The 13992-nt window shown below is 41.7% G+C and overlaps 1 protein-coding gene across 1 annotated transcript in view; it reads left to right on the top strand.

Moving 5' to 3' along the window:
- The window catches only part of PTPN14 (protein tyrosine phosphatase non-receptor type 14), a 186235-nt gene that overhangs the window by 137137 nt on the left and 35106 nt on the right, over positions 1–13992 (top strand). The window contains exons 5-8 of the mRNA XM_075925194.1: positions 2376–2443; positions 5727–5797; positions 6302–6389; positions 13522–13610. Coding sequence (XP_075781309.1) covers positions 2376–2443; positions 5727–5797; positions 6302–6389; positions 13522–13610 — 316 coding nt within the window. The remainder of the gene's footprint in view (positions 1–2375; positions 2444–5726; positions 5798–6301; positions 6390–13521; positions 13611–13992) is intronic.

Genomic DNA, 13992 nt, shown 5'->3' with positions numbered 1-13992 from the left:
CAGCCAAACTAGAAGTTTTAATTTTGCTTTGAATTTAAAATTCACTTTGCCTCACTTACTATTAGAAGTACTACAGAGTACGTAATAGTGGTTTTTGTTAAGTGGATTATTGTTAATTTACAGCTGACTATTGGCTGATTTTACTCTGGGCCTAGCAAGGAGAGAGAGAAAAAGAATACCTACAATATGGAAAAATAAATATGTTTTAAGTTATAATGTCTCTCAGACTGTCTAGTTCAAAATTAACCTTAATGATACAATGTCATAACCTGATGCATCTGATGTACTTGCTGAAAGGAATTCAGATGTAAATGTTAAAATCAGGTAATTGTATATACAGTAGCTAAGACACAGTTACTGGCTTTTCATAAATGAAAGATTTTTTGTGGTACAATGGGTCCCTATTTGAACATGTGATCATCCCATTTCTACTGACTTGTGAAGCATTCTGTTGCTGAGATGAAATTTTCTAGAGCTTAATTTATGACCTGGAACTTCCACTTCTGCATGGTCTAGTGATTAGAACAAGGACCTGGCAGTAGAGAACATGTGTATTACCTCATCTGATAGCCACTCAGTTGCCTAAAGGCCTTTGTAAGTCTCTTCGCGACTGATTTTCAGAGCTACTGAGCATCTTTCATCCCTACTGAAATCAGTGAGAACTGTGGAGTCTCATCACCTTGAACACCAGGTCATTAACTTACTCTTTGCCTTAGGGTAGGAATACTGGTATCCACCTGTGTAGGACATTCTGAGAGCCCAGGATGAAAGCTGTGGAATAGGTAAAGAGTAGTAATATTGAGGAAGTTAATATTTTTACAAATCCTGGTAGAAATACTATTGTAATGCCCTATTGGGTGTTCAGAAGCAAATCCTAATCTTTTCTATTGACCATTGGGCTGAAATATATGTTCATCCTGAGCTTTGCAGTGTGGTTTAAGTGGTTTTTCCTACAGTGTAAGGTGAAGAATTGGTGATGGACAGACACAAAATCAAATTCCACTGTCTCAGTTTGGGGCCTTTCCAGTGGCTCTGTGCAGGCATCTCTTACCATACAATTGTCCATTCTCCTGTTTCTATAAATGGTTTGAGTAATAATCACTTATTTTGCTTTGAATTTTCTGCAAAATCTGTTATTATGATTGATAGCTGTGTTGGACATTTATTCTAGTTTTTGTTGTTTTACTCCTAACACTGTAGTGCTGTCTTTGATCTTTTGCATGATCCACTAAAGAGACTTGGCGGACACACCGTTATTTTTAACTGCATATTTTGTATTTTAATGTCCATTTTAATTCCCTGTTTCTGAAACATAACTCTGTGAGGTAAAAAAAATGAAAATGCATCTTTGCCATTACATGAAATTGTCTAAAAGCTTTGCAAAAATGTTTTTCTAATGTGATTTATGGTAGGGATTTCCAGCTTCTAAAATACTAGATTTTGTAAATGATGTTTGATCTGGTTCAGTTAAAATAAAATAACCTTCCAGCAAGTTCATTCTTTAGTTATAAGCTGTTGTGTGTTTAACAAATAGATAAATATAGACATGATTTTTGTGTATGTTAGAAAAAGCATTTTAATTTTTAGGAAGCACTTTCAAAACTGCACTATTTTAAGAACATTTGAACAATAATTATCTTTTGGGTGTTGCCTGTACATGACTAAGAGCAATGCTGTGAGTGCCAAGATTGTTTCAGCTCCCTAATGGATAGACGGTGAGAGGGGGCAAATGAGAGGGAAGTACTAGCATAAGAAAATAAAGTGTTGGACCAGCTTTTGGCAAGCCCTGCTTCATGGAGTGGGGCACTTCAATTGAGGCTGGCCCTGGAATGGCAAGACAAAAGGGGAAGCTGCTTGTGTCAGGCCCTCTGCTCCTTCCTCTTGTCAATCTAGCCTATATAGCTTCAGCTATGCCAGTAATACTGCTTAAGTCAGCATACTTACCGCAGTGTCTTCCATGTGGTAAGATAAGCAGGGGCTGCTTTCCTGTCGACTCCAGCTACACTTCTCGTCCTATCGGAGTCGACGGGAGAGCTCTTGGCGGTCGATTTATCATGTCTAAGCAGACAAGATAAATTGCCCTTTGATGGATCGATTGCTGCACCATCAATCCACCAGGTAGTAAAGACAAATCCTAATTATGCACAGGTCAGTCTTTAACTGTCCTTAGGCCCTTATCTCAGGCCTGGACATGGGGGAAAAAAAGATTTTTTTTAAACTGTTGTTCAAGACCTCAATTCTATAAACACTTGATTTCTGTGGGACAATTCACATACTTAAAGTTAAGCATGTGAATCAAAGGTTCATAAGGTCCAGGTTTTAATATCCATGGAAAGTGCTATGTAATATGAGTAAATGTGGTGTTGTTTTTCCAGCGGATTTTGGTGACTGTAATCAGTTTGAATCTCATGATTTCCTCCGCGAATATGTCCTGTTTCCTATGGTGAGTTACTTTTTTCCTCTCTTATTTCATAGTCTCCTATGAGTAATTCCTCCATCCCGTAGAAATGGCATTGTTGATAGGGCAATGAAAAGTTAGTGCTAATTTTTTAAATGAGTAAAATAAGCTTTGCTTCCGAAAAGATTGTGTTTCATATGGTTTTAGCTAAATTACTATAAGAAGCACAAGTTTAACTCTTTATGAGCTCTATTTATGCTTATTATTTTTCCCATAGGGCTAGCTTTCAGCAGAAGAAATATATTTACTTAAACTAAGTAAAAGTTATACAATATTTAACATATTAACATAATATACAATATTTAACATATTCCTGATGCGGGTGGTAGGGATGTAAGCAAGTAGTCGACTATTCAACTATTCTCCTTCCCCCTCCCCCTTACCGCTGCCTCTGTATCAGGCTTAAAAACCGGTTCCCCCTAGCACTGTCTCTGCAGTGCTGCCTGCCTCCCCACTGCTGCCTCTATCTGGCAGCAGCCCCTGTTTGTGACCCTGAGCAGTCCCCGCTCAGTCCCGGCTTGTGCTGAGTCCGGGACCTACCTCCACTGCAGCTTAAATGTAGTAGGAGCTGGGCTGCCTGCACATCTGGCTCTTACTACATTTAAACTGTGCAGCTGCAGCAGCCTTCCCTTACTGATTAATCATGTAGTCTATAAAATTGTTATTGACTACACAATTAGGGGATTACCCCGCCTCTTAACATCCCTATTTACTGCAATAAAAACAGTAAATAATCATGGAATGTGCAGACTGGCTCATATGACAAATGCAGTCTTGCAGTCCTTATTTAAGAAAAAATTCCACCAAAATGGATCAGCCTTTAGCCCGACTAACAGGTCAAACAGGGCTTCAAGGTTTGGTCACAGTGAGTGTGCAGTAAAAGTTATTCATTTTTAGTCTGAAGGTATCAGGTCTTTCCAATAGTTAAAGAACTATTTTCTTGTCCACTGAGAAATTCTGTGGAGAAATGTAAAACTGCCACCATAACAGAGAATGAAGTAAAAGATACCAGCTACTTTGATACCATAGCAATGAACAGCTGCTGGGTGAATGGATAACTTGAAGAAGTCATGAAGCTAAGCTGGGCTTTAACTAAGACCAGCAACCTCACATCTACGAAACTTAAGCTTAACTTTTGTAAAATTTCAGTGATCAGGCCCTGATCTTGAAATTCTTTCTGAGCTGAAATTAAATGTGTAGGAATTGTAAAACTATGGGCATTTTCTCTGACCGCCTTAGAGGCTGAGAAAGGAAATTTGAGTATCAGTCACATGTACTGGGAATTCGGAAGTATCTGAGAGAAAACTGCAGCAGGGGGAGGGGGGCGGGAATGAGTTGACATAAGTGTAAGAAGCCATATGTTGCATATGCCATGGCAGATGCTATTTAACTTTCGCTAAGCAACACACATGTGTGACTAGCAGAGTTCTTGTTTCCATGAGGCCTTTTTTCACATTTACTACAAGCTATTTTGGGATTTCTCCATGATGAGTGTTGTGTGTCATATTGTAGGTGATCACCTGAGCTGAGATTATGACTGCACTGTTGACAGAGAGATGTGCAGTGAATTTACCATTATGTGTCTACATTTCAAAGGACTGCATTCCCACTGAGCTTTTACAATAGATAGCATTTAGTTTTCTGTCAGTAGTAAAAATACAGAGGGATCTGAGAAGTTTGGCTCCATAGTTTGAGAGAGTTTGAATCCAGTGTTCTGGATTGGGCCTATTTGTTAATACTTTTTTTTTTCTGTTCCTGCCCTCTGTTGTTGTTCAGACTGTGTTATCTGATTTCTGCTTTGGACCGATCATCACACTGTCTCTTACCACCTCTTAATGTTATTACTGTTACTACTATTATCTCTCTCTCGATACAAATAACCTTTTCCTGCCAGGCAACAGAATGATGTCATCACGCTCTTACAGACTCTGGCTGCAAAAGTCACCGGGGGGGAGTGGCGGGGCGGGAAGAGGGGGCTTGGTGAGCCTGCGGTGCAGCCTGCTTGTATTTATCTTTAGATGTAATCCCATTGTGCCTAGAAGCCTAGTCAAGGACTAGGGGCGCCATTGTTCTAGGTGCTGCATAAGCACAGACATGCTCCAAAGATCTGTAGTGTTGCTGCCACTGCCAGCCGAAGCAGCAGTTCTTGAAGCATGTTGTCCTCTAGCTTTGAGTCGCCTCCTATTCATCTCCGTCCCTTCCTTGGGGCAGGTTTAGGTAACGAAATAGTAAAATCACTCGTGCTGTTATCATTGCTAACTGTTGTAGAGCTGCCCCAGTGCTAGAGCAGTGGTGGGAGGATTTGCTTGTTTTGCTGAAAAAATGCACAATTTCAGTGAGCTGGTGAATGGGGGGGGAGGGGCAGCAGCACAGGGACTGTATTTGCTCTTGTGAGGCTTCATTAGGTGTCAACCGGCATTTTTTCAGGGAAAAGAACAATTATGTATACAGGACAGCTCACAGGTGTGTGGCTGTGTACAGGCACGTATTGTGCCATTGATCAGTACCATGCTACCACTTGCACATTTTTCTGTGGTAGGAACAAATATCACAGGGAGGCCTTCAGTGAGCAAGAAACAAGCCGTTTAGCCAAATACAATATGCACAGCTTTGAGGCATGTTTTTATATTAATATAATCTCTTAGAGGTTTTTCTAGATAACTTTTTCATTTTCCCTTTTTTGCTTTGATTTTATGACCAGACTGCCTTTATTTTCTTGCCCCAATTGATTTCAGAATTAATCCTACCACACACATAGTTCCACATTACAAAATGTACAACAATTTGCTCATCAATGTGTGTTGAAAACACATGGCTAACTTAACTATACATATAAAAGAAGAGCAAAGCTTTTGATCTTACTTTTTGAAACACTTTGTAAAAGCAAAGATAGAGGTCTTTCTGTTCTGTATTTGGGGAGAAATTTCTGGCCATTTTTTTGTTTTGAATTAACAATCTCCTTAACATTTTCAATCCTCCCCACCTACAAATTTTCTCAAAAAGTCTGGTATTTTACCCGTAGGAAAAAATGATAATAGCAAATTAATCCTAATTTCCATTAATATTAGGCATTCTCACTGTCCTGCAAGCTTAAAGACATGTGAGAACCCTAAAACTTACAACATTACAATGAGGAGTCCTGTGGCACTTTAAAGACTAACAGATATATTTGGGCATGAGCTTTCATGGTCTGTTCTGTGTTTTGTTTTGGTTCTTTCCTGACCAATATCCCACAATAAACAGTGCGCTCTTGTTTGTATTTTTACAGGACTGGACTCAAGATGAAGCAGTCCTGGAAGATCTGACTCAAAAGGTAGCTCAGGAACATAAAACTCACAGGTGAGCCCCAAAATGTTAAGATACTGGTATGTTCTGTTTTTACTGACTGTGGGAAATTGGTCCATGTGGTTATTCTTCTACTACTTTAAGTTGGGTTTTAATTTAGTCTATACACAAATTTAATCAGCTTTTCACAAAACTTTACAAATATAAAATAGTCCTGGTCACCAGCCTGTTTGAAACATTGGAGTACAAATGCCTCTCTGTCACCTACGTTGCTCCTTTCTAGATTTGGACAACAGTGCAAATGAAAATATAGAGAATGTCCTACTATGTCCTACTAATGACAGTATAGAGAATGTCAAGCTAAAATATCTAATCCCATCTTGGTAGTACAAGTAATGATCTGTTTTAATTATATTGTAGACTCTCTTCAGAATCTCAGTAATATCTAAAGTGAGTTGATCCAGATTATTCTGGATCTGCGATTTTTTTTTCTAGGACCTTTAATACGACTTGTTACCCTGAACAATTTCTTGCTATTTTGTATTATTTTAACTGTAGTGGCATACCAGCAGCAGAAGCTGAACTTATGTACATCAGTGAAGTAGAACGCCTTGAAGGGTTTGGACAGGAAAGTTTCCCTGTGAAGGTATGGGGCTGTATTATTTCTTAAAATGCCATTTAAAAAAGACAATATAGGGGTAGACAGTGATTTGTGTATAACTCATGTTATTGTAAACATTTTGTGTACATCCAAATGAAGAACGACCTCTTTCATATATCAGAATATATAGAGAGGAATTATTTTCTGATAGAGGACATCTTAGGCATGGTTGTTCACTGTCTAGCACCTTGCGTATGGCTGTGTAAAGTCGTTGAAGGGCATTACCAAATTGGAATGGTAGTGTTTTAGATCCATTTTGCCCTGGGGTAGTTGACTACATTAGATGTACAGCAGTGGAGAATCAGGACACCTGATTTTATCCCAGCACTGACGTGCTGAGTTACTCTTGGAAAAAGTCACTTAACCACTGTATCTCACTTTCCCGATTTGTGAAATGACCATAACGACATTGTTCACCTCACTCGACAGTAGCTAAGATAGGATGTTTAGATGCTTGCATATATGACTGTGCCAAGTTCTGTCAACTGAACAGAAGCAAAGTAACAGAATAACAACTGGGGCCGGTGGTCCAGTTTTGTTCTACTAGAAGATTTACCCAGCGTTGCTTGGGTCCTTAACTCAATATTTGTACTTTAGAAAACAAAATGAAAATATACATGCTGTATTTAAATCATGGCTCTGGACTGGGTATGAGGGGTTCAGTATGCAGGCTGCCCCAGCCCTCTCTCGCCCCAGCAGCTTGGGGCCAGGTAAGAAACGCCTCTCCATGACCGTTGCATCTTCAGCGAGCACAGCCATGGGAGGAGTGCATGTCCGCCAGCTGGGGAAAGTCCAGGTTCATCTGCCCCTGCACTTCCCAGCCAGAGAGGAATGCAGCAAAGTGTCACTTTCCCCTCACTTCCTGGCAAAGGGAAACAGACGGTGAAGTTCTCAGACAAATTGGAATGGAGTTGAGGGGAGCTTTAGCCTCCCTCACTCTTCTTAACAGCTGCCTATGGGGTGGGAAGCTCGGGGCTGGGACAGTTGTGGATAAGGGAAGTGCACCACCAGCCAGCCAATTCACCTGTGTGGTGATTCTGTCTCTTTTTTGTATGGTTTTATGGAAAACTCATATATTTAGCAGATTGCTGTCCTTTTCTCCATCTGTCATCCTGCTGCCCCATTGGGGTTATAGCTGTCCCAATCCTCCCTCTCTGGCCCCTTGCTGCCCCTCTGTGGTCATTATACAGTATAGCTAGTCACAGAAGAGTAGTCGTGTTAGTCTGTAACAAAAAAAAAAAGAGTAGTCCTTTAGCACTTTAAAGACTAACAAAAACAAGACTATTTTTTTAGCCTCGAGGGTGCTACAGGACTACCCTGGTTTTTTTTTCCACAATATAACTGTCTGTGCTTTCCATCCCATATCCCTGCTGCCTTCATGTGGCTGCCCCTTTCCGTTTTATGAGACACAATCCCATTCTTGGCATATCCCATTTTCCTGGCACAACCAAATCCTGACCTTGCTTTAAGTTATGATAAGAGGAAGCTGCATGCCAAATTTGATGGTCCTAGTAGACAGATGTTCTTAGACATACAGACAGATGCACAGACAGACAAACTCAAATATATAGTAGATTTATGATTCTTCATTCCTTTGAATTTTAAATCAGTTTTCCTTATCATAATCCTTGATGCTGTCATCTGCAACCTTGTTAAGTATGAACAGAGTATGTCATCATGATCCACTAGGAGGCTGAACATTTGAAGATTATGAGCCCATTCTGCAATGGCAAACACATTTTCTTTGTGCTGGTTTGGATGGTTATTTGTTATAAATACTGGATTGTTCAACAGTTCCCCTTATCACCTACCCCAGGCACTTTCCAGTAAAAGTGTTTTTCTGCATCTGCTGCTACTGAGATTAAAAAAACACACACACCTGAAGTTTGCCTGAAGGGACACAAATACCCAAACATATTGGCTTATTGCACTTTTGGATCTAGTGATGTCCTCCATTGAAGTTAATGGCTTTTTCACTGGAAGGTAGAAATTATGTGGTCTTCTGATGTCAAACCTTTATGCGTCTAAAAGAAATCAAAGGTTTGGTCTGGAATAAATTTACACTACAACACTTTACTATAGCAATTTATGTCCTTCATTGATTTTTTCATTCTTCCTGATTGTTGGTAGTGGTTGTTGGATGAAGTACCAATAGCATGCTCACATACTGCAAGAGAGAGAAAAAACACATCACTACCACCCCGGAGAGCAGAGAACATTCAATCCACAGTAGATTTGGAGTAAAGTGTAAAGAGTTCTGGTGTGTGCAGTGTTGTGAATCAGTGCATGTTCAGGGCTTGAAAATTGTACCAGACCCCACCTGATTGGGGGATTAGCCCTTGCTAGGAAGAAAGAGATACAAAATGCATCTGTGGGGCATTCTACCGCAAATCTTTGGGGCAAAATTTAGACCCCTGCTCATCTACAGAGCCTCAGAATAAGAAGGCATCTAGGATTTCTAACAGGGTATTGTCTTGGATACTGTGAAAGAAATTCATCTTTTTGTTTTCCTCTGTTGGTAATAGGCATCTGATTAATTTGAAGCTTTACCACTTCCAGATGCTATAGGTCATATATGATTGTCCCTCTTCTTAAAACAGCAATCAATGGAGAGAGAGAGTGTGGACCTCCCTAACCTGTCTCTTTTCTAATATGGCCTGAATGGCTTGAGGGTGTAGGTGAACAGAAGGGAATCTCCACTGTCCCTTCCCCTTCCATCTGTTTCAGTTCCTTTGGCCCAAATACTGCACGTATCTCAGCAGCAGCCTATACAATTTTCCAATAGCACCAGCAGCAGAGTGATAGTATCACTGTTGTCCATCTGGCACTAAAAGTCTTATTAATTTCATGTTCTGAAACTTTGCAAACCAATGAGCAGCGGCTAAAGCACTGGGTCTAGCTGCCCACAGACTCAGGAAGACTATACTGCATCAGTTTACATTTGGCTTATGTTTGGATGTGTCTCTTGGCTCTCATCAGATTTATAGACAAATTTCTTTTGTGTACAATTTTCAGAAATTTTACAACAGGCTTTCCCCCTTGGTACTGCGAAGTGCATTTTTTCAGGCTTTATATATAGAATGTCTTTGTTTGGCTATTGCATGCCATTTTGGACCATATTAGATAAGAAGCACAAAGCGCTCATTACTGCATAAAATAGAAAACACACAATTTTTTTTTGTCTTAAAGAACTAAATTCACGTTCTCTTCGGTGTATGAAGGTAATACTGCTTTTTTTGTAAAAACAATTCTTGATATGTTAGAAGCACCATATAAATAGCCCTGTGAGGTAAATAAGTATTACTTCTTTTAGAGAAGGATAAATGGAGTCACAGAGGGCCAGATTCGCAAATATAGGTCTTCTGTTTTGCTTCCACAGATTTGTAGGAATAGTTCTTTTCTGTTGCAATTTCTCATTCAAATAAATTTCTGCATACGTGATTGTATCCTTGAATCAGATGTGTAAACATCTAAGCTGCCTAAATTGTTTTCCCAGGTATTTGTACTTATCAAAATGGAGGCTCTTTTTAGACCAGTCTGAAAATCTGGTTCCAGGGGTCAAGTGAATGGTCCAGATCCATACAGTATGAATTAAAATGCAGGAATTTCAGACTCTGTCTACTGTTTATTCTGCTAGAACACATTAATTTCCCTTATGCTGTACCATGCAGTATCATAGAACCATAGAGCTGGAAGAGACCTCAGAAGGTCATCAAGTCCAGCCCCCTGCTCTAGGCAGGACCAGTCCCAACTAAATCAACCCAGCCAGGGCTTTGTCAAGCCGAGACGTAAACACCTCTAGGGATGGAGACTCCACTACTTCCCTAGGTAACCCATTCCAGTGCTTCACCAGTCTCCTAGTGAAATAGTTTTTCCTAATATCCAACCTGGACCTCTCCCACCACAACTTGAGATCATTGCTCCTTGTTCTGCCATCTGTCACTACTGAGAACAGCCTCTCTCCATCCTCTTTGGAACCTCCCTTCAGGAAGTTGAAGGCTGCTATCAAATCCCCCCTCACTCTTCGCTTCTGCAGACTAAACAGACCCAACTCCCTCAGCCTCTCGTCATAGGTCATATGCTCCAGCCCCCTAATCATTTTGGTTGCCCAACGCTGGACCCTCTCCAATCTTTCCTTTTTGTAGTGGGTTGCCCAGAATTGGACACAATATTCCAGATGTGGCCTCACCAAAGCCGAATAAAGGGGAATAATGACATCTCTGGATCTGCTGGCAATGCTCCTCTTAATGCAACCTAATATGCCATTAGCTTTCTTGACTACAAGGGCACACTGTTGACTCATATCCAGTTTCTCATCCACTGTAACCCCCAGGTCCTTGTCTGCAGAACTACTACTTAACTGGTTGGTCCCCAGCTTGGAACTATGCTTGGATTCTTCCGTCCCAAGTGCAGGACTCTGCACTTGTCCTTGTTGAACCTCATCAGATTTCTTGTGGCCCAATCCTCCAATTTGTCTAAGTCACTCTGGACCCTATCTCTACCCTCAAGCATATCTACCTCTCCCCCTAGCTTAGTGTCATCTGCAAACTTGCTGAGGGTGCAATCCATCCCCTCATCCAGGTCATTAATAAAGATAATGAACAAAACCGGTCCTAGAACCAAACCTTGGGGCACTCCGCTAGAAACCGACTGCCATCCTGACATTGAGCCACTACCCGCTGGGCCCAGCCTTCTATCCATCTTTCTATCCATCTTACTGTCCATTTATCCAATCCACATTCCCTTAACTTGCTGGCAAGAATATTGTGGGAGACCATATCAAAAGCCTTGTTAAAGTCAAGGTATATCATATCCACTGACTTTCCCACGTCCACAGATCCAGTTACCTCATCATAAAAGCTAATCAGATTTGTCAGGCATGACTTGCCCTTTGTGAATCCGTGCTGACTATTCCTAATCACTTTCCTCTCTTCCTCTCTTCCAAGTGCATCAAAATGGATTCCTTAAGGATCCCTTCCATGATTTTTCCAGGAACCGAGGTAAGACTGACCGGCCTATAGTTTCCTGGATCATCCTTCTTCCCTCTTTTGAAGATGGGCACTAAATTTGCCTTTTCCAGTCATCCGGGATTTCTCCTGATCTCCACGACTTTTCAGAGATAATGGCCAAAGGCTCCTCAATGACATTTGCCAACTCCCTCAGTACCCTCAGATGCATTAAGTCCGGACCCATGGATTTGTGTACGTTTAGCTTTTCTAAATAGTTCCTAAACTGTTCTTTACCCACTAAGGGCTGTCCATCTTCATCCCATCTTGCGTCACTTAGCGCATTAGTCAGGGTGATTAAAGTCCCCCACAAGAACCAGGGCTTGCGATCTGGAAGTTTCTCTGAGTTGTCCGAAGAAAACCTCATCTACCTCATCCACCTGATTCGGTGGCCTGTAGCAAACACCAACCACAACATCACTGCTGTAGTTTGCTCCTCTAAACCTAACCCATAGACTCTCAACAGGTTTTTCTCCCTCTTTATACTGGAGTTCAGAGCAATCGTAGTGCTCTCTTACATATAGTGCAACTCTTCTTCCTTTTCTCCCCTGCTTGTTCTTCCTGATCAGTCTATACCCTTCCAAGACAGCGCTCCAATCATGCGAGTCATCCCACCAAGTCTCTGTTATCCCAATTAAATCATATTTCTTGGACTGGGCCAGGGCCTCCAGTTTTTCCTGTTTGTTGCCCAGGCTTCTCGCATTAGTGTACAAACACCTCAGGTAACCAGTTGATCGCCCTATCTTCTCCATTCGAATCAGGGATCCTCCTTTCTTGTTCGTTCCTCTCTCGGTATCTGACTTTCCCACTCCCCTCAGGGTTTTGGTCACCGTCCCCCGACGAACCTAGTTTAAAGCCCTCCTCACTAGGTTTGCAAGCCTGCCCGTGAAGATGCTCCTTCCTCTCTTCATTAGGTGGATCCCATCTCTTCCTAACAATCCTTGTGCCCGAAATAGAATCCCATGGTCAAAGAAACCAAAGCCCTCTCTGCGACACTACCTGCGCAACCACGCATTTACGTCCTCAATTCGACGATCCCTGCCCAGCCCTTTCCCGATGGACGAGAAAACCACTTGCGCTCCGAATTTTTGGATCCTTCTTCGCAGCACTGCATAATCCGCAGTAACCTGCTCAAGGTCATTCTTGGCCGTATCGTTAGTACCCGCGTGGAGAAGCAGGAAGGGTGATCCGAAGGTTTGATCAGTTTGGTAAGCCTCTCAGTAACATCCTGAATTCGAGCTCCCGGCAAGCAGCACACCTCTCGAGATTCCAGGTCCGGACGGCAGATGGATCGCTCAGTCCCTCTTAGGAGGCAGTCCCCGACCACCACCACCTGTCGTTTTCGTTTGGGTGTGGTGGCGGCCATGGAACCCCCGTCCCTAGGACTATGCATCCCATGCCTTCCAGTAGATGGTGTTCCCTTCTGGTTTTTTCCTTGTGAGGCCCCTTCCAAAGCATTCAGCACTGCAGAGCCTGTGGAGAGAGCCTGAAAGCGATTACTTACCTCTATAGCATTGGGGGATTCCCATGCTGGTCTTTTTCCCCTTCTAGAAGTTACATGCTGCCAGTTCTCTTCCTGGTCACATACTGCCCTCTCTGGCTCCTCCGCCTGCCGTGCTTGAAGGATTAAATGCTGTCGTCTATCGAGGAAGTCTTCATCCTCTCTGATCGAGCGTAGGGTCGACACTTGGGCCTCCAGTCCTCTAACTTTTTCTTCCAAAATATCAACCAGCTTGCACTTCGTGCAGATGAAATCTGTTCTTTCTTCCAGGGGGAAGACAAACATGGCACAAGCCGTGCAGGTAACAACAGCAGACCTATCACCATCCATCACTGTTGTCCTGTTCGCAATAATCCTTTAGTTTCATGGCTTATATGCATATGACATTTATTTTGAATTATTGTGCAAATACCTTGTTAATAAGAAGCAATCACTACATAGACTGGGACTTTTTTTTATTTAGTTAACCTACACATAAACTGAACGCCTGATGTGCTGTATATTTTAGGATATTATTTTGATTAAACATTTTACTGTAGTTCTATGACATTTTTCATATCAAACCAGTTCCTGTGTTAACTAACTAAACGTTTACGTGGCTTTTGTGCAGGACAATCATGGAAATGATTTGCATCTTGGCATTTTCTTCATGGGAATCTTCATAAAAAACAGAATTGGAAGGCCAACAGTGATATACAGGTACCATCAAGAGAATTCTGCCTTTATAGTCAATTCCTTTTTTATGGAAAGCAGTGCTTTACCCCTCCCCCGCCAGTGACATAGGCCTCAAATGTGGGTTAAGTGTGACTATTTGTGTGAATAAAGGAGTACTTGCATGAGTAGGGATTAAAACCTATGTAGTAAAAGATGGTTTGTGAATGGGCTATATGGCTAGAGAGACAAGGGACTATCTTGTACCCTTGAATTCCTTTTGAGATGTCCTTTTTCCCCTTGACTTTTAGGGTAAGCTTATGCATAAATCACTTCTTTTCTTGCATCAGAAAGCAAATACATTAGACTTCAGTGGGGACTGCTGCATGGGCCCCACTTCCATAGATGCGGGAAGAAGAATCCTGCAGCA

Source organism: Pelodiscus sinensis, chromosome 3, assembly GCF_049634645.1.
Source record: "Pelodiscus sinensis isolate JC-2024 chromosome 3, ASM4963464v1, whole genome shotgun sequence".
Taxonomy (NCBI): Eukaryota; Metazoa; Chordata; order Testudines; family Trionychidae; genus Pelodiscus; species Pelodiscus sinensis.
The sequence above is the reverse complement of the archived record's forward strand: the minus strand, read 5'-3'. Positions and strand labels throughout refer to the sequence as shown.